The sequence below is a fragment of the Eleginops maclovinus genome, chromosome 13, assembly GCF_036324505.1.
Source record: "Eleginops maclovinus isolate JMC-PN-2008 ecotype Puerto Natales chromosome 13, JC_Emac_rtc_rv5, whole genome shotgun sequence".
NCBI lineage: Eukaryota > Metazoa > Chordata > Actinopteri > Perciformes > Eleginopidae > Eleginops > Eleginops maclovinus.
In genome coordinates, this window is record NC_086361.1 from 15746452 (window position 1) to 15773873 (window position 27422).

Here is a 27422-nt window from a genome sequence, read left to right on the forward strand (position 1 = left end):
TGTTATGATTTTACATGAGTTAAAACAATAAGCATGGCAGTTATTTTAAAACGGCCAAGTTTATTGTCTCCACATTCATTCTGAAAATGTGCTTTTCTTGGAACTCCTCAAAAAAGGATGTGGGAGTCACAATCTGCATTTTGACACTTTATGTTATCTGCCAGGTGTCTCTGTTTATTTCAGCACTACATCAATGCAAACAGTCCCGATCCCTTTGTTTATGACTAATATATAACCCAATACAAATATATATTATTTGTTGATCCTACTGGGGATTCTCTTTTCTTCCTATGCTTGGGATTCACACAGCAACTATCTGTCTTATCATGAGACAGCTCGGCAGGTATACAGCGGGGGAGGGGGGGGGGGGGGAATCAAAGCCTAGCTGACTGCAAAGATCTCTCCATCGCTTAGGGTGTGTGATTTTAATGAACCACTGAAAATATAGCTCTACAAAGTGTTTTTGATGTTACTGTTGTATGGCGTGCTACATAACTGGGCTTCATGCGTGTATACAGCCCTATATATTTAACTAGCCTGCTCTATGCATGTCATGACTGGTCGTCTGCCTCCTACAACATAAAGGCTCAGTAAATCACCCTTGTCCGTCAAGCTGCTAAAGAGTCTGCCCCGCATAAAGCCTTTGCAGCCTTTCCACCAGGCCGTTATATCCCCTCCCTCCACCAGCTCCTCGTTTCCTCTCCTCCTCCACAGTCAGTGCTCCCTCTTGCGCGCACGTTGAGCAGCAGCGGCTTCAGCGCTTCTCTGACGCACCATCGGAGATGAGCATCCCAGTCCCACAGGCTGTCAAGGCACAATCTCTCGACATCTCCCCCTCGGACCTCTGCGGTCAAGATTTCCACGTCACCTCTATTTGTTTTTAGTCTGTTTTCCTTGTCGCTTCGTTGTCTCGTAATTCGTCAGAGATACCACTGCGTTTGGCAGGGATGCCCACAGTTGCCATCTTTTGGCTTGGGATTTACTTCGGAGGTGATTTCTGTATCTGCAACAACTGTCAAGGAGAGTGATTGATCCCAGACTACTTTTAGGAATCTTTTTGTTTTCGCGGCATCCTGCAGCACATTCTTCTGAGAGAAGAGGTTCAGATTAAAGGTGAAGAGGGGTTGAATTAGAGGGCTGCTGTGACAGGAGCTCGTTTAGATGACGGACACCGAGAGGCTATAGCTTTGCCACTGCAACGCGAATTTCTGCGCCCTTGGAATATTCTGATAGAGGCACTGTTATAGAGTAGAACATTTTTTTATATTTTTCTCTGTACACTAATAATCAATACGACGACTTTGGGCACTGCAGGGGCTGCTGCGGCGTTCGTCTCTGCTCTGTTTTGAAATACGATTTCTTTGACGGGCGGGCGTCTGAGCATCCCGGACGAGCCCGACTTTGCGATGCCCAAACAGTGAGGTTAACTGTGGGATCTCATTTGGTCACCCTGCACTGTAGCATGGCTCCAGCCCGGAGGGACTGCAGCGGCTGGGAGATGTTCCTCCCGACGGGATGCCTGCTCCTCTCTGTTTTGCTATTTCACCCTGCCCTGGCCAAGGTGTGTAACGACCGCACCAAACACGGACAGGACAACAGCTGGTTCGCCAGGGACGGGGAAAACTTGCCTATCATGGTGCTTATGCCAATGAACGAGTCGGCCCTGATGAGCAGCATCAGCCAGGGGATCGAGCCCGCGGTCCAACTGGCCATCCAGCACATACGGGAGTCCAGGAAGTACTCGTTCTCACTCATCACCAAAATCTATGACACCGAGGTAAACACACAGAATAAATCCCTTTCACTAAGCTGCTGCTGCTGGTGGTTGGCCCAGCCTTCTTTAAAACAGTTGTATGTGTGCGTGTGTGCATGTGCACCGTGTCATTGGCGCGCGCATTGCCCCGCAACACTGTGCGTCCAAGGGGAAACATTGGGCTCTGTTATGATTGGTAGCCTATATGTGCAGCTTCGTTGTCGGTGAGCGTATTTTCAATGCGCAAAAGTCAAATGCTGTCCCTTTGCCTCCATTAACACCATGGCAATGCATGTCCCCCATATTGTCTCCCTGCTGTTGAGTGTCTGTGCGTTTTATTTGTAACCCGTTTTCACCAGGCACTGCATCAGCCGGGCACTCCAAAGGCACACTCTCGTGCTCTCCCTATATTGGACGTTTCAAAAATGATGACTGCAACCTCAGGATGAAACGGAGTGGTACAAATGTCATTCATCGCTATCACCCAATTTCATTAAAAACGCTGCATTCGGTGGTTTTTCTACAATCACTTTATCAGATTTGTGTATGACTTAAGATGGCTTTGTGATATAAATATTTTCAGTCACGAATCAGTGTATCTGTTAACGAGTAGAGGGCTGGTTCTCATGGTGCCTGAAGATGGCGGTAATTCGATGTACGATTTCTTATGACTCCTTGCACCCTTGTAAGCAGCTGCACCCCACAGCCTTCCAGCTCCAAATTAGCATCTGTTTATTTGATAACAATAACTTCAATAACCTACCCCTGCAGGTCCTGTGGAAGTGTAGTCATAGCTGAATCTCAGCAAGATTTGACATTGTTGTTTACACTTGATTTATTTAAATCGGCCAACAGTTCTGGCTTTCTTCAGTCATTAACCTGCTCTTTTGCACACAATGCCATTGCTTAAAACATTGTTTGCATTTTAAAAATAATATTTCATAACAAGGCGTATAACAAAAATAAAGACAGAAGGATATTAGTACTATAAAACAGTTCTTTTTTGTCAACCAGTTGCCATACCAACACGAAGGGATGTTTTAAACGATCGGCCAAATCAACAATAAGACTATTGTGTAGTGCATAAGATGACTTTGATGTGCTACTTACATTCACAATATCAAATACAACCATATTAACAATTAATGCTATAATCCCCCCTCTTAGATAGCAGTGATTCTTTTTGGTTTACCGTCAAGTACTTCTGCAGTTCAGTGTTTGTGCACAGGTGTGTCTGTGTGAAAGGGCACACACATCTCTGTTGACAGAGGTAAGCCCTCACAGGCAGCATGCGCTCAGACCACGGGATTAATATGCTCTTATGAGCGTTATGATTTTTCTCCTTCTATTCTCGGGAGAGAAAGATGAGCTGGAAGCATGAGGTCAGTGGGCCAGCCTGACTTCCGCTTGCTGGGGATGTCTGATAGTGATGCCAGCGTTCTGATACTGACCATCAATGGGAACTTATGATAACAGTGTTATAGGATGGCTTTCTTGTCATAGGCTAAACTCTAATATGCTGTGGCACTTCATCTTCTGTGGTATTTGACATTTGTTTTGTATACAGGCCAGCTGAAAATCCAAGCTCTAATCATGTTTTTTGAAATGTCAATATAAATGTAGCGCCTGCCCTAAAACCTGCAATGTCTTCACCTTCACTTACTTTCAACTTACTTATTTAGTTTTTGCAGACCTTATAGATATGCCGTCCAGGGCAACAGTATTTCAGCCTAAAATACCCAAACATGTTTTAACAGCTTCATAGCTGTATAATGTACTGTTTCATGCAGAGGGATGGAAGACCCACGTATTAACAACAGATTAATGCATATGGTAATTAACTGTAATTGCTTAAGAAGGACCAAATCTTAATACTGTACTACATCTTAATGAACAATGTTGCACAGTGCGATCCTGTTGACTCTGACTTTAATAAATCTGAGAAAAAAGTGCTTTGCCAGCAACCCAGAGTATATTTACAAGCTATTTGAAATGATTTGGCACACCCTGGCATGGTTAAAGTCAACACGGGACCACGGAGTGCAAATGGCAATATATTACTGCGACAGAACTGTTCATATATATTTACAGAGAATAATACAAAAGTATGAGACTATATTTATTTTAATATAGGAGAAACTATTATTGTTTATTCATATACATTTTAGTGGTGTGAATTGTTCTGAGGGTCTCAGCACTCATGAGCATGTTCAGGTGGATAGGACCTTTGCCCAGGACAGAGTTATTGCTGTAGTTCACTATATTGCTTTTTGAGCCTCTGACATACTGTATATTTATGGGAACAATAATGGGAAGATAGTGAAGGCTGTGCTATTAGTAATTTATAATATATGTGTTCATTATATTTGTTGAAGACATTCACATGCACACAACCTTCCCACATACCACATGCTTATGTCGGAAAACAATACATGCGTCAGTGCGTTTGCTGCATCCAACAGCAGGCCAAGTGTGTGTCTCTTCTGCTTGTACACATGCGTGTGTGTGTGTGTGTGTGTGTGTGTGGGCACTGGGATTTATCCCGGCAGATGTAAGTAATCAGTCCCTGAGCAGAGGCTCTTTATCCCTTTATCCCCTGTCGGTGGAGCTACAGTACACTGAGCAGGCCCAGTCCATCCCCTGGTGTGGTGGAGCTGGGTGGTGCTGCTGATGATGTGGATGTAAAGGCACCGGGGTGGGGGGGGGCTCTCCAACACTAACAGGCCTGAGAGCTGGGTCTATGAGGCTAAAACGAGGTAGTTGGTTGCTTGAGGATTGGAGAAGCAGTTTCTAGAAGGAGAGCAGATGTCCTGATGGGGAAAGCCTACAGATGAGATGTATAATGCAGGCTGGTGTGAAACCAGCTGGATCAGGCCAAAGCCAGACTGCTCTAACAGTATAGGCATTGAAGCAGTCTGAGGCAAATGCAGATGAGAATACATCTTTGATTTAAACCCAGAGCATTGCAGGTAGAAAAGAAGCAGGATGGATTATTTCAACCGGGAGGCTTAGTGCTGGAGCAGGAGTTGGTTCTCCATCACAGCTCTAGATGTGTGAGTGTTGGCTTTAGTGTAACCGAGGACTGATACTGTAACTCTGCAGGCTTAGAGGATCAGCGCTTTGGAGAGGAAGGGAAGGACTGGAGGAGGATGGAAAGGAGACTTTGGGCAGTGAGAGCGTTCTAGGCTAAGCTACGCTAGTTCAACAGCTTAGGATGTGTGACAGGCCCTTGAGAGGAGCCACTCATCAGATCAGTTTTTAACAGAATAGTTCACTATTCTTCACATACTTTGTATTTGATCAGTTTTGAGGTCAGTGTTTTGGTTTCTTCAGCTTTGGAAAAAGATATCAGACAATGCAAAACCAGTAAATCGAGGAAATCAGTATTGGGAAAACAAATGGATGATCATGTTAATGTTGGTATAGCACAGTAAGTCTTATAAGGACACTTCTGGTAAGGCTGGCACTTTTACAAGAATTTTGAGGTGCAATTGGGAAACACGCCTGCCGTGTCACATATTGAGGGAAACTCACTTTTAATGGGATGTGCTTCCTATCTATCATGTTTCCTATATTCCAGCAGTCAGAAGAGGGAACACATGTATTCAAAGGCAAATCAATACAAAGACAGAGACTGCAATCGGAGCTGGGGATCAGTGCCTGGGATACAGTATGCAGATGGTATTTATAGTATATGACTTTCCATCCTGCAGTACTGTGGGTCTCCTGAGACTGTGTTAGCAGTGACCTGGGTTCAGACACACCGCACACAGACTGCTTCCCTGGCACTGTCACTTCTGTGCACATGTTGGCAAGCCTGAAGCCACCGTACAGTACATTCGTTCACAGGAGGAAGCACCCCCACCCCCTGAGCACATTCAAGGCGTTCTGTCATTTTGTCAAAACAAGTTATGTTGTTGGTGAATAGACTTTAACATAATGGAGATCAGGATGCTGCAAAGCATAGGTCTTACGTCAAAGCGGGGTGCTTCAGATTTGAGGAGAATGCTCTAGCAAAGTGTTATTGTTTATACTTTGTCATTTATACATATCTTTTCAGCGGAGGCGTCCCAGAGTGCCTTTTTCTGATCTAACTGATTCACACACTGTAACTCACCTTTGAGTTTTTGTGTAGAACCATCTGACATGAGCCAAATGAAGCAGCGCCTTTGGACATCTTTTATGTCAGGTTCTCAGATTGTATGCCAGATATTATCTAAATATCTGACATCCACTCAGCGCCCAGGCGTTGACCCAGGGGGTCAACAAAGATTGCCTGTCACTGCTCCTAGAGAGGGGAATGTTCAGGGATAGTAAGGAAAAGCAGAATGTGACAGCTCGGGTACTCTCTAGGCATACAGAAAGTGCTGAGTGTGGCTGTATCCACTGACCCGACACAGATAGTGGGGATCAATGTGCAGCAGCCCTTCTCATACAACCAACAGGATCTCAGGGGAGAGTAAGAGAGAAAGGCGAGAGAGGCAGAAATGTGTAGGGCAATGAGATGGAGATCCCGAAATAGGATTATATCATCCTCTGTGCCGGAAGAGGAAATGGTTACCTCTTAATACTTATTGGAACATAATCTAATGCCACTTGCATTGTTTCTGTGAGGCTATATAGTTTTATGGCCATGTAAAAAAGCAATTACTGCATGCGATGAGGTATGCACATTAGATGAGTTAAAAGCTCCCCAGATATTGTGTTGTTGTGTCAATGATATTGTTTTACAGGTTCATGAGAGTCTTTTTTCTGCTTTCTTTTCACTCTGATTCATCCGAAATTAGAGACAGGTGGGTCACAGTTTATTAAGGTTGTTCAATTTGAGCTATAATTGCTGACCTTTGTCTGAGTCAGGCTGCCAGAGGCCTGGAGGGATCTGCAAGATGACCATAAACGAGAACTTTCCTGATAAAAGAGCATCTAATGTGCCCTGAAGCTGGCTTTATGACACACAAGCATACGTATAAAACGGCACAAATGAATGGAAGTATGGTAATACACATACTGTAAGAGCTCATGTTTTTATACCCTCACCACCGCTATTTCCCCTGTTCACGCCACTCGCACACAGATCACATACACTCCCACATACTGTATGGTCAAGGCTCTTTTCAACAGGCCCCCCTCTAACACTGCCTGAGGTCAGGACAATGTGGTCAGCTGAGCACTTTGACAGGAAGTGTTGTTCCAATAAAAATCACACCATTTCAGAGTGATTTATACAACATCATTACCTTCATGCCTCCTCCCTTTACCGCAGGGAGTAGCCAAAAACCAGACCTCACTAATCATCATCAATCATCTGAAACCTGTGTAACTCCCCAAAACAATCTGCATACCTCTGTGCTCTGCATTCTGTTCTTGCAATTGCGTCAATCAATGTGGTTTGCTTAATTTGATGAAGGAATTTTAAGGACATCTATTGTTCATTTTTGGAAAATTGCATTAAGAACTTGGTAGAAAGTGACCTAGGAGCTTTTTGATTTTTTTTAACCCTTTCAAACCTAAGTAGTTGTGTCCTCTCTTTTCAATTCGTCCCAGAGGTTTGTCATACAGTAAAAAGAGAATGAAGTCAAGTCTCACTGTTCCTCTTTTTGGTACATTACACAACACTAACCATAGGCCAACATTTTCTTGATAATGCTTTAATTACACAATGCTTTTTTTTTCATATCGTATTGGTATTCTGAACGTTACAATTCTAAAGGCAAGTTCAAGTGTGACAAAAACAAATTCGCCTCCTGGCTTTCTCCACCTGTCCTGTTGCATTCTCCTGGAGTAGATTACAGTTTGCCTCTTGTTTACGCGTGTATTTAGCTAATTTGATAGAGCAAGATCAAGGCTTTAGCATTATCTCATGTCTCCTCATGTCCCCCCCCGCAGGGCCTGACGTGCTGACCAAGTCAGAGGCTAATGGCATGAGAGAGGCAACGGCTGAATTCATTTTTAATAGCACCTTAGGCGAGGCCGGCTGGTTGCTTGCAGAGCAGTCAGAATGTGTGTTTGTGCATTAATGCTGTTGAATGTTGGGAATATGCTGTATGCTGAATGGGTGGATGGGTGTACTAAATGTCTCTGTGGCTGGTTAATGGGGTTCTTTGAGGCCCAATCAACCAACACTGATATTGTTTAAAAAATAAGGCAGTTTTGGCTGGAGCCTACTGCGAAAATTGAACTTAGCCAAATGCTGTGGCTCACTCTCATTACCACACAATTCTTGGCACCCTGCCTGTCAACTTGTTTTTTCTGCATTGGTAAATCTGGCTCGGTGCGACTGGCTGGAATCTAATTTTGCTATCTGTTAGCTCATTGAATTAATACCATACACACAAGAGCGCTTCTGTCATCATAGACTCATTCCTGGTGTGGCCAGTGGACATTACTGTGGTCAGCACCACGGCTTTGTGTTAATGAAATACAAACTTAGAGTTAACACAGTACCAGACAGATTGCAACCGACTGTGCAAAGAGATGGAATACATACTTATAGTAGTATTCCTCTCAGCTTAGACATCACCACAAACAATTAATACAGTATCTAAAATTCCACATATGTTTACCATAAAATTCATTGCATTTTAATTACAGCCAGACGACACACTCGTGAAAGCTCTATTGAATTCCGTTTGTGATCATCAATTAGGTTTCAAATGAATTTGTCATTGTCAAATTGTAATCTTCCTTTCTCTGTGCTGTCGCATTGTGTTTTCCCAGCAGATGCTCTGATGAGACATCTGTTGGCATGCACCCTCCTCATCTTTTTTCCTTCTTTTCTCTCAGACCGTCCGGGTTCTATCATTGAGATGCACATTGACTCCAAAAGGTGGTGAACCAGGCATCTGGCGGCCATTAACATTAACAAACAGTTGCTCTCTGATTCACATGGCTACAGTGTGGCGCCGAGGGAGGGACACCCACTGGGAAATCACCCAGGAGATGCAAGCAGGGCGGGGGGAGGAAGAAAATACGAACTTTAGGAAGACGAGATAGGGGAGCTGGAATTTGAGGCAGATAAACCCCACAGAAAACGCAACTTTAAAGTAGCAACAGATCAGAGCAAAGAAGAGCATGAACATCTCTCATCTTTATTCAGTGCTGCTGGAAATACTGACAAGATGGCTGCTGCCATGTTGAGCGCAACACTAAGTCAGTCAGTCTGGCTGCTGCTGCTGGTGCATCTCTAAAGCTGCCATTGATCCCCAGCCAAGCTATTTGCACAGACAGTTAACACGGGGAATGTTTATCTGCTGCAAACTACTTTAAAAATCACTCTTTCAAACTTCCAAATGTGATGTGAGAATTGGGATTCTTTGTGTGTTTTTGTTTTGGACTGTGGTGTCAGACTGATATTCATGATGTTGTAGTCTGTTTACTGATCTCAGTTTTCTGCAGACACGATCCAGGAGAATATGTGTTTGTGTACTTATGGTTACCAACCCCAGGAGAGGTAACCTGCTGCTGCACGTCTGGAGAATTTCCATCACTAAAAGGCTGCGTATGTGTGCAGGCGTGAGTGAGAGATGCCGTCTGAAGGGGGAAAGAAGTTGTATGTGTGAAAGGGGTTTCCAATGTTTAATAACGCTCTTCCTCTAATGGTGTCTGACCTTTCACCTTTAAACAAAACAGTCCTGCTACACCGGGGGACCTTGTTTTCTGCACAGTATTGCCTTTATCAGCCATTATTACCTAAAACCTTAAAAGGTTACCTTCCCCACTCACTCCATCACTGTCGGCTTCTTCCACTGATCAGCACTCCCCCAACCCCTCTCACACACACTCACAGAAACCAAATTCACCTCTCCCTGTCTCTCTCCCGTGAGTGGACAGAAATGAAAGGATTATGGTGGAAAGGGTGTGCCGTTGTCATTAGAGATTGGACAAGTACTCTGAGCATGCTCCTGTCTGTAGCTCTCAAGGGGGCCCAGCACAGAGCCATGGGCAGAGACAGTCTGTCCTTGTCAGTCCTGTAATTACATTAGAGCCCATGTAATTCTTGGCCAAAAAAAGCAGGAGCCAACCATTGTGTGCTTCTTGGGGATGGATGTGCTTGTGGACACACGTGTATATGGTGCGTGTGTGAGTACTTACTTGTAGAGAAAGTGACTTCATGCTGGCACTTGCATAAGTCCACACACACACACACACACACACACACACACACACACACACACACACACACACACACACACACACACACACACACACACACACACACACACACACACACACACACACACACACACACACACACACATCTCTCTCTGAAGCCCGATGACCCAGTGTGTATGAATTTGCCTCTTCCTGGCAGCGTGTGGTGTGTATGATTGCGGCATGTGTGCATCCTGTTCCCACGGGTCAGTGGCACTTAACACTTGTTCCCAGAGGGCAGGCTGGTTGTCATGGCCACAGCTGGGATGTGAGACTCAGGCAGGTGCCACAGCAGAATAATGGCCGTTTTTTTTGTTGCTATATGTCTAACTAGGACATGCATCTGCACGTGTATGCTGTTTTTTCACCAATCAGACTCACTCAAACATGGAGACTCGTACTCCAGAAAGGCATCAGGGGGAGGGGCAGTTTTTCCTGAAATGGTCAGGAAGAATTGGACTATTGACTAACTTCTTCCCGTAAATCTTTTTTTATTCTCTGCGCACATTATTTTATAATGTAGCTCTTTGAAACACTTATTTCCACTTGCTACAATTAGCTGATACCTTCATGCACCAAGTGGTTCCTTCAAGTGAGCCATGCGTGAAATGCAGCCACATATGAAGACGTAATTGCCCTCACGGACAGCATAAGTGAAACCGCTTTGTGGCACGTTGAAATGCTGCAGCAGGTCACACTGCAGTGCACCAGGTGATGGAGGGTTCCTGCTGTTAAATAAAATAAAATATTGCCATTAAACTATCAGACAATAAGCTGAAAACTGCACTGTGTGTAAGGTAATGCAGTCACGTGTTCAGTGTTGACCCAGTCCCACGGTTAAAACTCTTCATTCACATCATTATTGCAAACATTGAAGTAGGATATTAACAGAGTAAAAAACAATCCCACATTTCCACATTCCACCTCTTTGTCTTCAAAATAGGTTTGTCTTATAGGATATCAGAACATGTCATTGTCAGTTCTGCTCCTTTGTGCTTCTTTAGAATCAGATGTTCGACTGAACGAGCGATTATACAGCTTCAATCACACCGATAAGACCTTCATGGAGTACCTGTCAGAAGCACAGCCTTCACAGTTATTATTTGACCAAAATAGACTGTTGAGTTTAATACATTAAAGCTTCCTTGAGCAATATCTCATGCCTTTGTGCTCATCAGGCTGCAAGAAAACAAACTGTCAGTTGGATTTAGTGACCATCAGATATTAAATGCCTGCTGTGTTTTCCTGTATTTCCTGCTTCGACTGCCTACACACTGACTGTACAGTATGTACGAGGATTGGCTCAAAGTGTAACTATTGTGATGTGTTGATGGTAGGAGGCCCCAGCGTGTGTTTATGTGGCACACTGCAGCGCTCTGCTCCAGCTGTCTCTGATACACATCGGACCTTTGTCCATTTGCCGCTCGCTCATAGTGGCTACCACTTCCCTGTACGTGATTGCTGGGGTCTGTTAGAGGAAAGCAGTTGGTGAGCCCAGTGTGTGCCAAGAGCGATAACAACAGACAGTAGAAACACAGATGTAACCTACACACACACACCCACCCATTTTCTACCAAAGTGCCCATGCCGTCGCAGTGGCATACGCATCTGTCATGCCCATCCAAAGCAGGCAATCATGCCACATGCGATCACAAAGGGCTGTACCATAATGATAAGAGATCATTTGCAACCAAGCTCTATCTGCGTGGCTCAGTCCTAATCTTTGTGCGCGTGTGTGTATCGTTGTGTGTGTTTTCATGGACAGATAGTTGGATAAATGGCTAGCAAAACAGATTAAATAGTGATTTTTTTGTTGTATCAGTGGAATTGTGTTTTGACAGTGGGGGGGAAAAAAAACACTAAGACCCAGGAGAGGGTTGCATTTAGTTTAGAGTAGTCCCAACTCAATTTGGCAAACTGACCCCAGTCCACAACCCAAAACACTCACAACCATGTATCCACACACCCTCACTCAAAGCATCACACAAAAGCAGCTGCCCTGTAAATGTTGCTCTCAGCTGCACTTCATGGTGGAATGAGGTCATTTCTTTTTGGTAGTGCATCTCTAAACAAACCAAGTTATAGGTTATAGAGCAGGAATTGTGGCTGTAAAGAGTAGTTACTGCGTCAGGCTGCAGCTGATAAATGGGGTGAGGTCTTGATTCGAGCGACCCGCGGCTGCCTGACTGACTAATGAACTGTTACTGTAAGGCGGGAGCCTTTTATTGCCTCCTTTATGGGAAGAAGAGGGAACTGTTTCCTTTTTTCTAGTCCACTTCTTGCTATGCGCGCACACACACACACACACACACACACACACACACACACACACACACACACACACACACACACACACACACACACACACACACACACACACACACACACACACACACATATAAACAGGCATACACAGAGCCTGGTTCTCCCTGAAGGGCCGTTATCTCTCATGGTTATTTGCAAAAGGCTTGATACAAGGGTCAGCTGGTCAACCACCAGAGGCAGATGATCTGATGACCATGCAAGAAACGGCTGTAGCAGACTTGTTGATAAATGGTGTGATCAAAACTAACATTGTAGGTATAATCCCCATGAGATGCAGAACTCTATAAATCAAGTGTTCAAGTTTTATTTTCATTGACAGCAGGGCCACTCTGGTGAGCAGAACATGTATGAGGCAGTGTACAGCTGAAGCAACATGCTCAATAATGTACCAGAACAGTAAAAAAATGATTTCTAGCAGCAAGGCTAAAAGCTACAGATGTAATATGACTCGAGGCAAATGCTTTGATGAAAATCATGAATGATTTAGCTAAAAAAGAACTGTCCAATTGTTAGCATTTGAGAATAATCATATGGACATCTACGCAGTGTTGGAACTACACTTTCTCTGGGCTCTCCGGTGCGTTTTGCGCGTCACTCACAAAGCAGTGGTGATACTCCGTTCCTTCATTTCCACCTGGGCTTCGCAGCGATTATAAGTCCAAACCATTTAAGCCCGTGCTGCGTGAACTCTGAGGCCGATTTCATCCAAATTTGCACCATGTAAACTAATATTTGCAATGTGCTTCATTTTTTTTTGTATCACAAATGAACAAGACTCCAGCACATAAACCTTGGTTTCACAAATTCAAAAAAATCTTCAAGTCTTTTTCTCATCACCTCAAGAGACCTAAGGAAGACTTATTTTACAAAAATGACATCTTAAAGGTTTTATATGACGTGTGCACATCAAAACTACCAAATAATATTCTTTCCCCTTGCACTGGTTTCAAACTTGAAGTCTGATAATGTTGGATGTTGAAAAGAGACTGAGGGGATATGTTTTGTATAATGTAAAATTCGTCTTACTGACATCTTATCTGGTAATAACGCTACTCTTATGATTTTAAATGCTTACTTTTCTGCAGATTTCTTCCCTCTTTCCAAATGCACTGCAGTCTTGGCCATAAAGCAGCTCCTCTGTACATAAACCCCAACTGTGTGTATTGATTTCATGGCTAAAAACAGGGTGTTGGCAGAATGCCTGCTTTATTCTTTCTTTTGGGAAACGTCCAAGAACAATTGACGCTACCATTTTTACGCTTCGTAAAAATGTGCAGCTTGTTGAAAATATGGATCCAACTGGACCAGAATTCCTTCACTTGGATGCCATCGGTTAAATCCAAATTTTCCTTCAGTTTTTCAATAATGTGATCTTTATAGCCACACTGGGATGCTTGAGGAAAGCACCCCCGGGGTTTTTCACCACTGCTGCCAGAACATACTTGCCCCCCCCCACATCCTCTGACAGCCATCTTTTATTAAACCCTTTCATTATGTTTGAAATTCCAAGGTAAAAGACTGCCAGGGGAATGAATGTCACCAGCCATATTCAGCCACTTTAACACACTCGACAAGAGGAATAAAGCAATTAAATCACCAAGGTAAGGGGTACAGTATATTGAGCTCTTTCATTGACAACAGATTGATGGTTATTTTGTCTTTTTGAAATGGCATTTTGTGTTTAGGGGGAGACCCACATCGTTGCCATGCATCATCCCTGCCTTTCTTACTGTGATAGCTATTGGGCTTTTGATAGCTGTTATTGCCTCAGTTGTCTGTGATTGATGTTCCCAATGACTGGGGAGCGCTGGTTGGGCTGATGACACCCCAAGCTGGGAGAAAGAACGATGCCTATCACGTTAATTCAATAGAAAACAGTAGGATAGTGAGTGAGATTTCATTATCCCATGTAAAGCACATCATTCCAAGGGCCATCTGGACGGATGGAGGACATTACTCCTAAGGCATATTCATAGCAACATCGTATTCACATCGCAGAGCTCAAACAACCCTGTGCTGATGTAACTGTGAACAGGCTGTCTATTGGCCTGCATTGTTAGGCTAGTTGTTTCCCATCTGAAGAAAAAAGGACGCCAATAAAGGTTTGCCAACTGTAAACCTTTTGGTGTTGCAGTAGTTTTTAAAGTGTAAAGTTTCTTAGCATTAAGCATCTGTCGAACGACCCAAATGCTCATTTTAACTGTCCACTCCCTGGCAGCGATTTCAGTTCCATTTTACAGGCTTTTTATTAGAAGAAAAAACACTTCTTGTCCACACTGAGCAGTCCATGTTACACTAATCACTACCCTTATTAGTATTCTAGTGGAACATTAGCAATTAGCACAGCCATTAAAAACATACGGGTCTCCTGTGGGCCAAAAGAGGAAGAAAAACAGAAACGAGGCTAAAATGTATGTTTTAAGCCCTGTTTACACCGCTATGAGTGAAAATTGCATTTTCACCTTTCGGCCTTGGCAGATGAATGTGTAAAGGGTCCTTTGGCGATGCAGTGCCTTCTAAAGTATGTAAATTGTGCGGAAAGGGGACATCAATTAGACTTGGCGGTGTGCACACACTGTGCATTTATTCATGAGGTTAGTAAACCTGCTAATTGTGTGTACTGGAGACATTCATCGTGGACTGGATTCATGTTAACACAACTAATGGCATTGATGCACGTGATCTGTCGTACACAGTGTGATCAGTGCCTCACACTCGTTCCTCACTATGGTATGCAGACGTGAATGGATGTGTGTGTTTGTGTGTGCTCAGATACATCCTCTGAACTTTAAAAAGAATAAGACACACATTCCCGGGGATGTTCGCATGGATATATTAAAAGGAAGAATCCTTGACAATTCTCCGACGCTGACCTGTTGCTGGATGTAATCTTATTGAATAAATGAACATGCCTCATATTTACCAGATCACTGCTTTTAAGATGTATGAATCAGAATTAAACATGCTCCCTCGCGGCTGTTGGCAGCCTCCCTCTACATAAATATTATCTCTAGGCTCGACTCTGTGCTGCTCTCTGCTCTGTTGACTCGCTCTGACACACAGGGGATCTTCTATTGATTTCTGGAAGGCCTTCATGCCGGCCTCCTCACTGGAATCCCATTTTCAGGAATGGGCCTTCCGTCTCTCATTATGTGCAGCATCTCATCTGCTCCGTCCTGTTTGGTTTTTGCTTCACTTCCTGTTTTTATCATTCTCTATATAAGGCACTCTAGAAATGTTGAATTTGTTGGGAGATTGATAGAACAACTGAGTTATAAAAAATATTGTTTTAAATGTTGCTGTAGTAAACGATTTAGTCTGCATGTTCTACTCACCCACTGTCAGTGGTGCTGCATCAGTGCCGTTTTCTCGGGTGTTCCTCAAGGCAGAGTATGTGACAACCATGGCAAGGGGACCGCAGGGTTACGACCAATCTTCTTTTTATTTGATAGAGGGCAAATGTAAATGTCAGCGACGTCCGGAATAGAAAGGTCTTGTAGTCTCTGATGCTACATGGAATAAGCCGTGACAGATTGAAGATACATTGCAATCTACAATGAAGGAAGAAGATCATACATACTAGAATAAGGAAAAGGGGAGCTGGGGAAGAGGAGGCTAATAAAGGAAGCCATAGTAAGCATATTGTAAAATACAGGAGGAGACCCTAATCCAATATCTACCCTGGTTTTACTTGCTGAATTGTTATTGATTTCTATGCAATTATTCTATTGACTAACATGTATTGATCAGTCATGGTTTGCTCTAAAAGCCTGAGTTGGGATTATTGCTACTACTATAAAACGGTGATGATATCGGCGATTAAAAAAACATGTTCATAGCTTTGACAATCATGTCTTATCATTTGTCTCAGACTTCTACATTTTGTTTTTGGAGAAATAAATGTTAATATGACTCGTATCCCCCAGATCACTGAGGAACTCGAACCATCCAGTCTGATAACGTACTAGAAGAGAAGGCTTTGGCAGGGGTGTCTCCCGTATGTCCCACCACAATGCTCAGATCCCGCTCCAAGTCACCAAGGAAATATATTTTATTTACACATAGATTCTAGCCCTCACAACATTTCCCTATGTTCATTTGAGTGTAGCGTAGTTCCCTGGACATGTTTTCTTTACTTAAGTGGAGGTATGATTAATTTCTTGTTACAATATTACATGTTTGTTGTGTGTAAATAACCACAAGTCAAAGAGATTGGACATGTTCTTTTCTGGGAGTAAACTCAATTAAAAAAAGAATGGAGCCGTGTGCAGATGAACAGAAAAGAGAAGAAGATGTGATGTGAAGGATGCGTAGGGAAAAGAGGATTCTGGGAACGAAGGGAAAGAATAGCTAGATGACGGCTTAATGTGACTGGAGCAAACACAACCTGGCATGTTTACCCCCTGCTAATGACGGGAAAGTGGTGCTGGGAAAAGGTGTGTGTAATAAACTGTATCTGTGAACTGTTTGAACTGCACCTACGCTCACTTCACAGCGTTTGGCTTTATGTTTTATTCCTGCATCCGTGTGTGTATTTCTGTGCATTTAATTGCACTGATATGCATCCAGGCGTATAGTGTGCGTGCCTCCGAGATAGTCATTTGGGGTTTTTGGCTTGGAAGCGGGAAGGAACATGACAAGTGTGCCAAGCTTGTTGCAGGGTTTTTTTTTTCTCAGTGTGTCGCGAGGAACAGGCCTGCAGAGGATTGAGACGGAGTGGGGGGGGGGGGGGGGAGTGCTGGAGTCCATGTGCTGCAACTGTCACATGTCGCACTTGGCACAGTAGTGGGCGAGTGGCAGGAGGGCGAGGAAAACACCACCCACCAAGATCTGTGGGTGTGGGGGCTGGGTGAGCAGGATGGCTGCAGTCCCCAGGCTTTGTCAAAGGGAAGAAATAAAATGCAGAGAGAAAGATCTGCCACCAACAATCAGAGCAGTAACAACACGGTGTGTGTGCGAAGACGGAGAGAAACAGATACATACATATTCTTTTTGTGTACAATAAGCTATTGTGGCAACAACAAAACAACTTTTTATCTGAAAATGTATTAAATATTTCTGATACACCTCCTTTAAAGAGGAATGCATTTCCACACTGGCATTGATTCCATATTTGTGTGGAAATATCATCACTAAGGTAACAATTTACAACTTAAGGGTTTACAATGGGCCTACTTCTATGCACACCCTCACATGCCTTTTCAACTTGAACTGTGATCTAATCTCCACAATTTAACTTTAATAGTCTCGTCCTGGAGCCACTCCTGCGTCGTTTTGTTTGTGTACAGCACTTTGTTGTAAGGCTTAAAGTGAATCATTGCCATTCTGAGGTCATTCTGCGCTCTGGAGTAAGTTTTTGCAAAGGACCCATTTTGCATTTTGCGCCATCCATCATTCTCTTACCCACGACCCAGGACTGACTCACTGCTGCTGAAAATCCTACACAGACAGGCATTATGCTGCCGCTCCTCTGCTGGGATTATTCGCTGCATCAGCTGTTTTGTCATTAGGTGTTTACGACACAGTTTAGATTTTCCTGTCAAAGTCCTTCTGGTGCATCATGGGAAACAGGACTAACTTTTTTCTAGCTTTTCTACTTAGATCTGGATGTGGCTTTCTACATATTAGCCCTTTCAAATATTCCTTTGCAAATGAACGTAGTATTTAAGGAAGTATTTTGAGAATAAGGCTGATGATATTCTCTATCTTCCTAATGTTAATAAATCCCACAAGACTCAAATAGCTTATTCATCTCTGCCGTACTTTAATTAGTGTTTAAACATAAATCTTTGCACTGCGTGATATGTCCCAATGAAAACCGGCCATGCACTTCATTGAAGTTCATCCCACACATACCTCATGGCTGCTTAATCAAATGTATCATCAAAACTATTTTAATCTGCCGCTGAAAAAAAGTCTCTAACAAATGTGCTGTTCACTTCTGTTTAAAGGAAATAAAATACAGTGCCCAGCTTTTTGAGGCATGTGCTCAGCCTTTATACCAATTATATTCGGACCATTGAGTATTGAGAGATGCACTGATGCTTTGCTTTTGGTGTTTTCAGGGGTTGTATTGACAATTAACTAAATGAACTAACGAATAAAATAGAAAACTTCATCATTTTAGGCCTAGTTAAACAGTAAAATATGAATATATGTAAGGATTAAAAGAATATAAGATAAATGTCTTTCATTAATTTCATTGAACTATTTGATCCTTTGTCGTTATGTATATGTGTACGAATTGATATTGGAAAAGAAGGTTTTCTGCTTTGAAATTCACAACATGGGGCTGCTTTGAACGGCCTTTTTAAATATGTCCTGTCTCATTTAGATCAAGAGACATCTCAAGTAAGATCAAAGGAACCCGGATAGATCCAGGCTCAGTGTCACAGAAAAGGGGGAATACATTCAGTATGTAAATGAATGATTTCTGCATTTCAGATTCAGGTGATAAATATGTTAAAAATGCATTGTAAAGCAAGCAAGACACGAGAGAAGGAAAAATTAAGAAATAGAAAAACAGGGAGCTTTTCTCAATCCCCAGAGGAAACATGGCGCCGGTGCGTTCATGCTTTTGTGATGTACGGCATATGTGCTCATGCAGTAACATACAATAACCCTGACCGCGTTCCCATAGAAACACTACTTCTTTTTAACCCATAACCACACTGGCTTACAACAAAGCCCAGATCTCTTAGAGACCACCGTTCCCCCATCACCCTTCATACATGTCACCTGTTTGATCCTCAAGGCATCCAGCAACACCCCCCCCCCCCCCACCCCACAGTTGTACTACAACATCCCACATTCCCTGTTTAATTTCTTCCCCCTCATCCCTCCCTCTTCTTGTCTCCTCTCCCCTCTGCTTGGTGATGATGGATGTGTGCAGTGTGAGGCATTCTGGAGGAAATCCTCTGTCACACATCATCATTCTGCGCCCAAGGACGGCTGTGTTTAAGCCTTGGTTCCTGGTGCTGTCATGTCCCCTGATTATGGTGTAACAGATTGATTAACCCCTCGAGTGGAAGCAACCCTCTTCATTATGGTGGCAGCCTGCCACCACTCTCTGGGGTGTCACTCTGTAAATATGTGTCTCCCTCACTCTATGCATTTGACTTGTTGCACTATTGATTCACGAACTCTCACAATCGATGCATTTAAAGCAACGCTGCTTTTATTCACGTGTCACAGATACAGCAGAGCACGTCAATTATAGCTTTTAATATACAGCTGTGGAAAAAATTAAGAGACCACTCCAGATGTTTTCTTAAATCTTTATCTCTACATGTATGGCAGCCTTTGAATTTCCGATACAGAGACAAATTGTCAGTAGTTTATAGGATACAATAAAAATAAATAAATAAATAAAATAATGAAACAAGAAAAAAGTATAATGCTGAAGTGGTCTCTCAATTTTTCCCGCGGCTGTATGTTTCATAAAGCGACAAGCGGACTGTGAGGCATTATTTGAACAGAAATAAATGCTAACACAGATCATTCAAGCTTCAACGGCAAACAGAATTCTGGAGTGTAAAAAATATATAAACATAATAAGCAAGGATGATAGATATTTTACATTAAAAAAAAATCCCACAACCTTCCAAAATATTTGACAACTTCATATTAAACCAGCAAGCAGACACTGAGGAAGATGTGCTGTTGCTGTCTCATGGCTGCCCTCCTGTGCTGGGGTTGGAAAGGGAGTAGAAAAAAAGAAAGGAGGAGATTTCTTTGGATTTAATCTGCTTCTAACTTTCTCTGAACGGAATATTCTACTGCTCGGTAAAGTGTGAGCAGGCATAGTCCTTTCTGACCCGTGTGTGTAAACCTGGTGTAGTGATACAAAAACAGTTTGAATTCATTAATTAAGTAAGGGAGAGTGGAAATAATGATTTATGTTAATCAAAAACAAGATATTTAATACATACTTGGAGTATTAAATGATTAAATATATTGATTTCCAAAAATATATGAAAAAAAACCCTCAGCCATGCATGAAATTAAATTGTATGTCAAGACGGGTCATTTTTGACCCATGTTGTCCTTTAGAAGGGGTTTTGATGGCTTGTGTATCAAAGGGTTAATGATCGGTGATGTCCTGCTCTCTTATAATGAAGCTGTGGACAACACATTTCCCTCACAGCTGAGAGATGACTTCAGGCTGAGTCTACCACTGGGATGCTTTTTAATCGGCTATTATTTTTCATATAGTATCAGGAGCGGCAGGATATTCCCAGGGTAGAAAACCCTGGGAATATCCCCCCCCCCCCCCCCAGTTGTCTTGCCTGGTCAACCCTATTCATTTGGCTCACAACTACAAGTACAGTAGTGGTCCGGTTTATTTATAGTCGCCATTCAAAGCCTGTTCTTCTGCTTGGCTAGCAGTGCTTGCGTGCAGTTCAGGGTGAATATAGCGTCTCTTTGCTTTAGCGTTCGCCTTTTTACACCATTTTCTTAATCTCTTTATTATTTTTCTTTACTTTACCACTCGAAAGGATGTGCATACACACCTAACAACACACAAACACACTCGTATCTAGTCCTGCAAAAGCCCTGATGTTTAATTGGTCTTTCCTTTTATATTCCCTGTCAAATAAGACTTTACACACACGTAGGCTCCTTATGCCTTCACTTGACTTTTCCTTTCATCTGAACCAATGTTTGTTTAAAGAGCATACAATGCATGTTCCCCCAGTTCATGCAGTATGCTGGATGTGCAGATTGCATGGAGCATGAATAATGTGTTCGTTTCCTCCCCTATCTCTCCCCAGCATGCCGTTGTGAAGCAATGCTAATACCAAGGGTTCTAACCTGCAGGGCTAACAGGGAGGAAAGCTCTAATGAGCTGGGATTTCTAGTAGAGTTTGTATTTTTGCGCGTGTGCCTGCAATCATAAATGACTCCTGTGTGTGTGTGTGTGTATGTGTGTGTGTTGTTGTGTAGCTTTTGTTTCCATGTTTTGTCTTGCTGCGAACTGTGTGTGAAAGAAAGCAGAAGATCCCTCCTGCAGCGCTTAAACACAACAGTTATCAGGAGGGAGGGAGTGTGTTTCTACCAACCTTGAGTCCCAAGTTTCATTAACTCGGTCAGTATCCCTGGGCCGCTTGAAGCGAGCAAGAAAAGAGACAAAGGAGAGGAGGACAAAAAATAGTGAAAGGAAAATACAAACGGAGGAAGAGTTAGGAAAATCGTACGCTCCTGAACCCAGCCGGAGGGGCCCTTTTCAGCTAAAGTTATAACACACACACACACACACACACACACACACACACACACACACACACACACACACACACACACACACACACACACACACACACACACACACACACACTCCTCGCCCACGTTGCTCAAACTCTCAACAAGCGGGGCCCGTTCCACACCAGTGGCTAAAAAGATGGGGAGCGCAGCTGACACTTGCCGAGCAGAGGAAGAGCAAACGCGGCCAGACCCCCCCCACCCTCCTCTCCAAGTGCTGCTGCTGCTGCTGCTTTTACAGTCCAGGCTCCGTCTGAGGCATTTAACATTTCATACCAGTAATGCATGTCCCTCTCAGGGGCTCCGAGTCACAGCACTGGTTTATTCATCAGAGCAGACCAATTCGCTGGGAGACGCTCGTCACATTTGAGGCCAGTTGGAGAGAATATTGGGTTTGTGTGGCGTTTGTTATTCAAGTTATGGCCGCCCAGATTTCATTCTGGGGTAGATATTTTCGGATCGCCTTGGTTGTGTGTGAATAAATGAGTATAAAAGCGTGGTGATTATTCTGCATTATTTAAGTCATCAGAGGTGTTTTGTGGCAATGCTGAATCTCACATCCTCTCGTTTGTAAGAATAAGACAAACCTTTATTGATTGAGGGGGAAATTCAGTTTTCGACTCTGTTTAAAAAAAATGTTTATATACACGCACATGCAAACTTACATACAACACACACAGTTATATGCACACATGCACATGCCTTGGAGAGGATCCAGAGCAGAGAGGCAGCCAGTTTAGCCGGCGCCAGGGAGCAGTTGAGGGTTTGGTGCCTTGCTTAAGGGCACTTCGACAGTGGCCCAGGAGGTGAACTGGCTCCTCTCCAGTACCAGCCCCCACTTTTTTTGGTCCGATCGGGAGGTGAAACAAAGTCCAGGTCCCTACAGACTGAACCACTGCCGCCCCGTTTGTCATAGATTCAAGCCCTTCTCATCTGAATTGGGTTCATCTTCATCACCTTCTCAGTCTGCCTCTCATCTAGATGATCTCCTTCACACCTTTTTTAGAAAGCGCTTTTTCTCCTGTCCTTATCTCTGTTTCACTCCCTGCGTCCTCTGTCAGAAGGGGCTCGGGGAACCAGTGTTTTCTCATTAAGTTAGCAGGAAGAGTAAAGCTCCACACTGTAGTACGTGCCCAGATGCCCATTAGTCCAGCACCTCGGCCCGACTGATGGGAACACAGATCAGAGGGCAGACAGTACAAGTCCCCTCTGGCCGGGCCTGATAAAACATCCACGAGCGATGTCGCAATGGAGCAGTCAGTCGGTTGTGAACGAAAAGGCTGCTTCAAGGGGGTTGCAGAGGGGAGGGAAACTGTTTCCTTTCCCAGATTGTTAGGCTGACACATCCTAAACAAGGCAAGACACCCGTTGTTACTCCTGTCAAAATCAGATGCATGTAATGTATTTGCAAAATGCACTTAGTTTGAGTTTTCATTGTCCATCCCAACACTTGTGGCAGTAAGGAAGCGTTGTCTTGAGAGTGATGTGAAGGCAAAGATCAGCGGGCGTTGGCAGGGTGAAAAGAAGACCCTCAGAGCTGCGTGATTCACCATCAAAAAAATAAACCGTACATACGTCAAACTCAGTCACACACAGTCACACACAGTCACACACACACACAGGTTACTTTTTAGGGATGTCAGGACGCATATCTGTCACAGCGCTGTCTCTGTCCTCGAAAAATGAGAAGACAAGCATCAAATTGGTGGCGGTTTGTTTTTCACTGTTATCCACTGTAATTGGTTCATTTCTTTACTCTCTGTTTCCCTCAAAGTGTAAGCGCATTGAGGACCTTGTGTTATTGACCAAAAGAAAACATAGAGTTTCAATTTCAGATGAAGTGTGATGGGTCTGAAGATAATGGCATCCTTTTCTTTCAATACATTTCCTGCTGTCAAAACCTGAGACCCTTCTGCCATATCTACAGGTCACATCTGGATTATGGATGATTTATCATTTTGTCTTTGCTTTAATTCGTTGTCTTCAGTTTATATCCAGCTATATTATTCCACTGATGGTGAGTTTTGGTTTTCATGAGCAAGAGAAAGTGACTGGTGACATTAATGTTGTTGAAAAGCTTTGATGAAGATGAGATCAGACTAGAGAAAACAATTCATGGATCTCATTGAGTGAGTATTTTGTCATTGGCACATTGCGTAATTGGAGTCACAAAGGCGTGTTTGCTGTGGCTATGACAAACACACCGAGCCTCTACCTTGAAGCAGTTGTATTTGTGATGCGTGTAAAAACAGATTGTTATCGATCCTTCCTGCATGGCCTTGCGTAATGAGTCACGCGTCTAATTGTAATTCCTCTGAGGAACGCTTCTAAAACCTCTCTGTTGATTTCTAACCGGTGCAGTCTGACACACCATTTAACACCACACTCATTTTCCATCATAGGTGAATTTTTTGCCGCTTTTCGATGTCCTAACTTACATAATAATTTCCATCCCAAGATAATAAACTCCATCAGCCATATTAGCGTCAACACTGTGCGTGGCTGGGTCAGAGATACTGTACAGAAGGAAGTGCCCGAGGCTGGCTCTGCTCTCTGAGACCAGCCTCGGTCACACTATAAAACACTGAATGAGGCTCGGAAACACCAATACTCTGTGAACCAGAAACGGAGCTTGTGTGTGTTTGTGTGTGTGTGTGTGTGTGTGTGTGTGTGTGTGTGTGCGTGCGTGCTGTGTTAGCATTCCATGTGCATTGTCTAATTGTCTAACGCTAACAAACTGATTCACATTAACATAGCAAATTGGAGGCATTTAAGCACATTCACACACATTCCCACACTCTGAAGAATACTGTGTATTATTTCCTCATTTGTCCTACAAATTGGGACTGAAAAAGAAATATCTGTGCATCCCTAATTATTGAGACATAGAATAATGTAGCGTTACATTGTTTTAGCAAGCTGACAATCAAATACATTTGTATAAATCTATGTTTGAACTATTGTTGAAACGATTAGACTTGATGGACAGTTGTAAGGATCTACTTTTTCTCATTTTACCAGTAACGAAAAAGGTATCGCATGACTGTTATCTTATATTTTGGGTATAATGAATGAAAATAGGATGTATACCCATCACTGAAGCATTGCTCACAATAGGAAACAAAATAAATGGCTTTTGAGGTATAAAAACCAACTGTATGCACTTCATACAGTCCATGAATCAGCCAGTCTCCATGGGCCCTCAGATCTAACCTGTTATCCTCTGATCATGCACAATGTCAGCAGTAATCCTAAAGAGGGGCTATGAGGTGACCCCTGAAGACCAGTAAGCTTCTCAGTGTGTGACTAACATTATTTATCAGCAGTACACCCCAGTATCAGCATTTTTCAGCATTTTGCCCTGCAACTAAAAAGAGCCGAATGCATCACAAATGCCATAGCATGTTATTCCTGTAGAGACATGGACAACACTTTAAACTCATATAGAATTATTAGAGGCGTAATATATTTTAAAGGACAGAACGTTTTTAGACCTACAGTATGTGAACATACCATATCTGTATTCATAGTTCAGTATGTATAGCCAACATACTGTACCTCTCTCCTCTGTGGCCGATGAATGGAGCTAGCTGCAGAGTGTATTTTCCGGTGTTGTTGGACTGCATGCTTTACTGAGGCTGCCTGGCTCGTTTCAACATTCAGACAAGTGTGCTGTGTGGACGAGTCATTGAGGTCCCTCTCTCAATTCAGAAGTCCTCAGATAACCGGTTACCCCACCACCCTGTGCCTTCATCCTGTGCAGTGTGTGTTTGGATGTGCACACTCTCAGTAATAGCCATTGCATTCATACGCTTTCATACATCACTGATTCTGAGGCTGACTTTCACATCTCGTTGCATTTATCACTCTGCACTCGAGTAGATTTCCATTTGTGTGTCTCCCGAGTTTCTAGTGCCCTGTTAGAAACACTAATGAAGGGCTACTATTTGTCTATAATGCAACATCAGATGTGGATTGGGATCATCACCAATAATAAAGTTTATAGTGTGATTATTATGCGGGTACGGTATTGAAGCAGTTGACCAGCACTTACGGACACTTTTCAAGACGGTCTTTTCAGTTCATGATCTAAAGATTGTTATAATGAGGAAATGATTCAGTTTCTTTTTCATGCACACAAAGGTAGCTTATTGATCCATGTGTGCGCATATGTTAGAGTATGTGTGTGTGTGGGCTGCATCATGACAGTCATGCATCTGATTGCTCTGCCTCCGAGTGTCTCAAACCTTCCCGGGTATTTCATCGAGCTCAGCAGCAGAGTGTGTGACACAAACTCAATACCGCTTTATGATGAATTGGCTTTAAAAAAATATATGTCACTTGTGCTACCATGGAGACAATGGCATACAGAGGTGTTGTTCTCATTGTCTCCCTCTAACACAAACACACCGGTGCACGGCAGGTCAGACAAACACACACTTTTTGGGGCGTAAATAGGGTCACGTGAAAACCTTACTCCCGAATGCCGGCGGTGCCGTTAACCTCTTCAACAGGTTCTCTGTTGCCATGGCAACGTGCTGCAGGCTGGCCGAGCGGGATGTGAGTGAAAAACCCATTTCCTTGGCGACCAGTGGAGACATGCAGAAACATCAAACGCTTCTCGCCTCGTGTGCCGACGGTGAATGAGCTCGTGTGTGTTTATGAACGGCGAGATCTCATCAGCGGGCTCGCCACCCAACTTCTAGTCTCATGTTCCCCACCAATGATGAAACGGAGTGTAAGTAAGGGGTGGGATTGGTCCTCTGTGATTGACACAACAGTTTGTTCTGTTAAAACGATTGACTTACACACACACACACGCCCTCATTATCTACCAGTGTTTTGTGTCTGTGTGCGGGAATGTGGAGACATGAAAAGAGAACAGTCTCATGCTCATTCTGCATCTCTGTGGATGAGCTGATGCGAGAGAGAGAGAAAGAGAGAGAGAGGGAGAGTCATGAGACAGTTCCCTCTGCATTCTTCTCTCCCATGAACCTGCCCACGCGCTGCCTTCCACCCACATCATCGCAGCAGTGATGGAACTTTTCTTCCTCCTCCCTTGCTCGTTTTCTCACTCTCCGCTTCTCTTTCTCCCTCCTATTCACACGTCTTCTCCCCGTTTCGTATCCGCCACACTTCCTCTCGCAATTTGTGTCTCCCTTTCTGGCGCTCTATTCATTTGTCATTCCTGAACTTTACCATTTTCTTCTTTTATCTCCCTCCATCACTCCCTCGCTGTCTTTTCTGACAGGGAGTATATTTGAAGTGTGTGTGTGTGTGTGTGTGTGTGTGTGTGTGTGTGTGTGTGTGTGTGTGTGTGTGTGTGTGTGTGTGTGTGTGTGTGTGTGTGTGTGTGTGTGTGTGTGTGTGTGTGTGTGTGTGTGTGTGTGTGTGTGTGTGTGTGTGTGTGTGTGTGTGTGTGTGTGTGTGTGTGTGTGTGTGTGTGTGTGTGTGTGTGTGTGTGTGTGTGTGTGTGTGTGTGTGTCAGCCAGCCATGTGCCTCAACTACAGCAAAGCGCTGAAGACTGCATATAAGGATTTAAGCGTCTCATTGTAACGTTTTCAAACAGTCCTCATGGTTTGATCTTTGTCAAGTGAAGCACCCCTTAATACATACGATTTCATTCTGGAAGTAAAAATGGAACAGTAGATTCAATTATTGTGTTGTGCAACGGGAAAGAGAGGGATACAGTTTTTTGTCTTTGAATTCTTGTCCTACGCAACAGAAAGCTCAGGTGTAGAAACAATGGGATTCCTGTATTATTCAGCAGATCCATTCCAGCATCAGAGTCATAGCATCCTCTCCAGGGGCCGGTGAATGAGAGGGGAGCAGTTTTATCCGATCACAGCCTGTGGAGGTGCTTCATCAAAGGCCTTCTGGCCTGGCCTGCTCCCCTGGGGCCTCACCGTCCTCCAGGAGACACATCAAACA

The 27422-nt window shown here is 43.5% G+C and overlaps 1 protein-coding gene across 1 annotated transcript in view; it reads left to right on the forward strand.

Moving 5' to 3' along the window:
- Positions 1–1462: 1462 nt before the first annotated feature.
- The window catches only part of gabbr2 (gamma-aminobutyric acid (GABA) B receptor, 2), a 150095-nt gene continuing 124135 nt past the window's right edge, over positions 1463–27422 (forward strand). The window contains exon 1 of the mRNA XM_063898557.1: positions 1463–1777. Coding sequence (XP_063754627.1) covers positions 1463–1777 — 315 coding nt within the window. The remainder of the gene's footprint in view (positions 1778–27422) is intronic.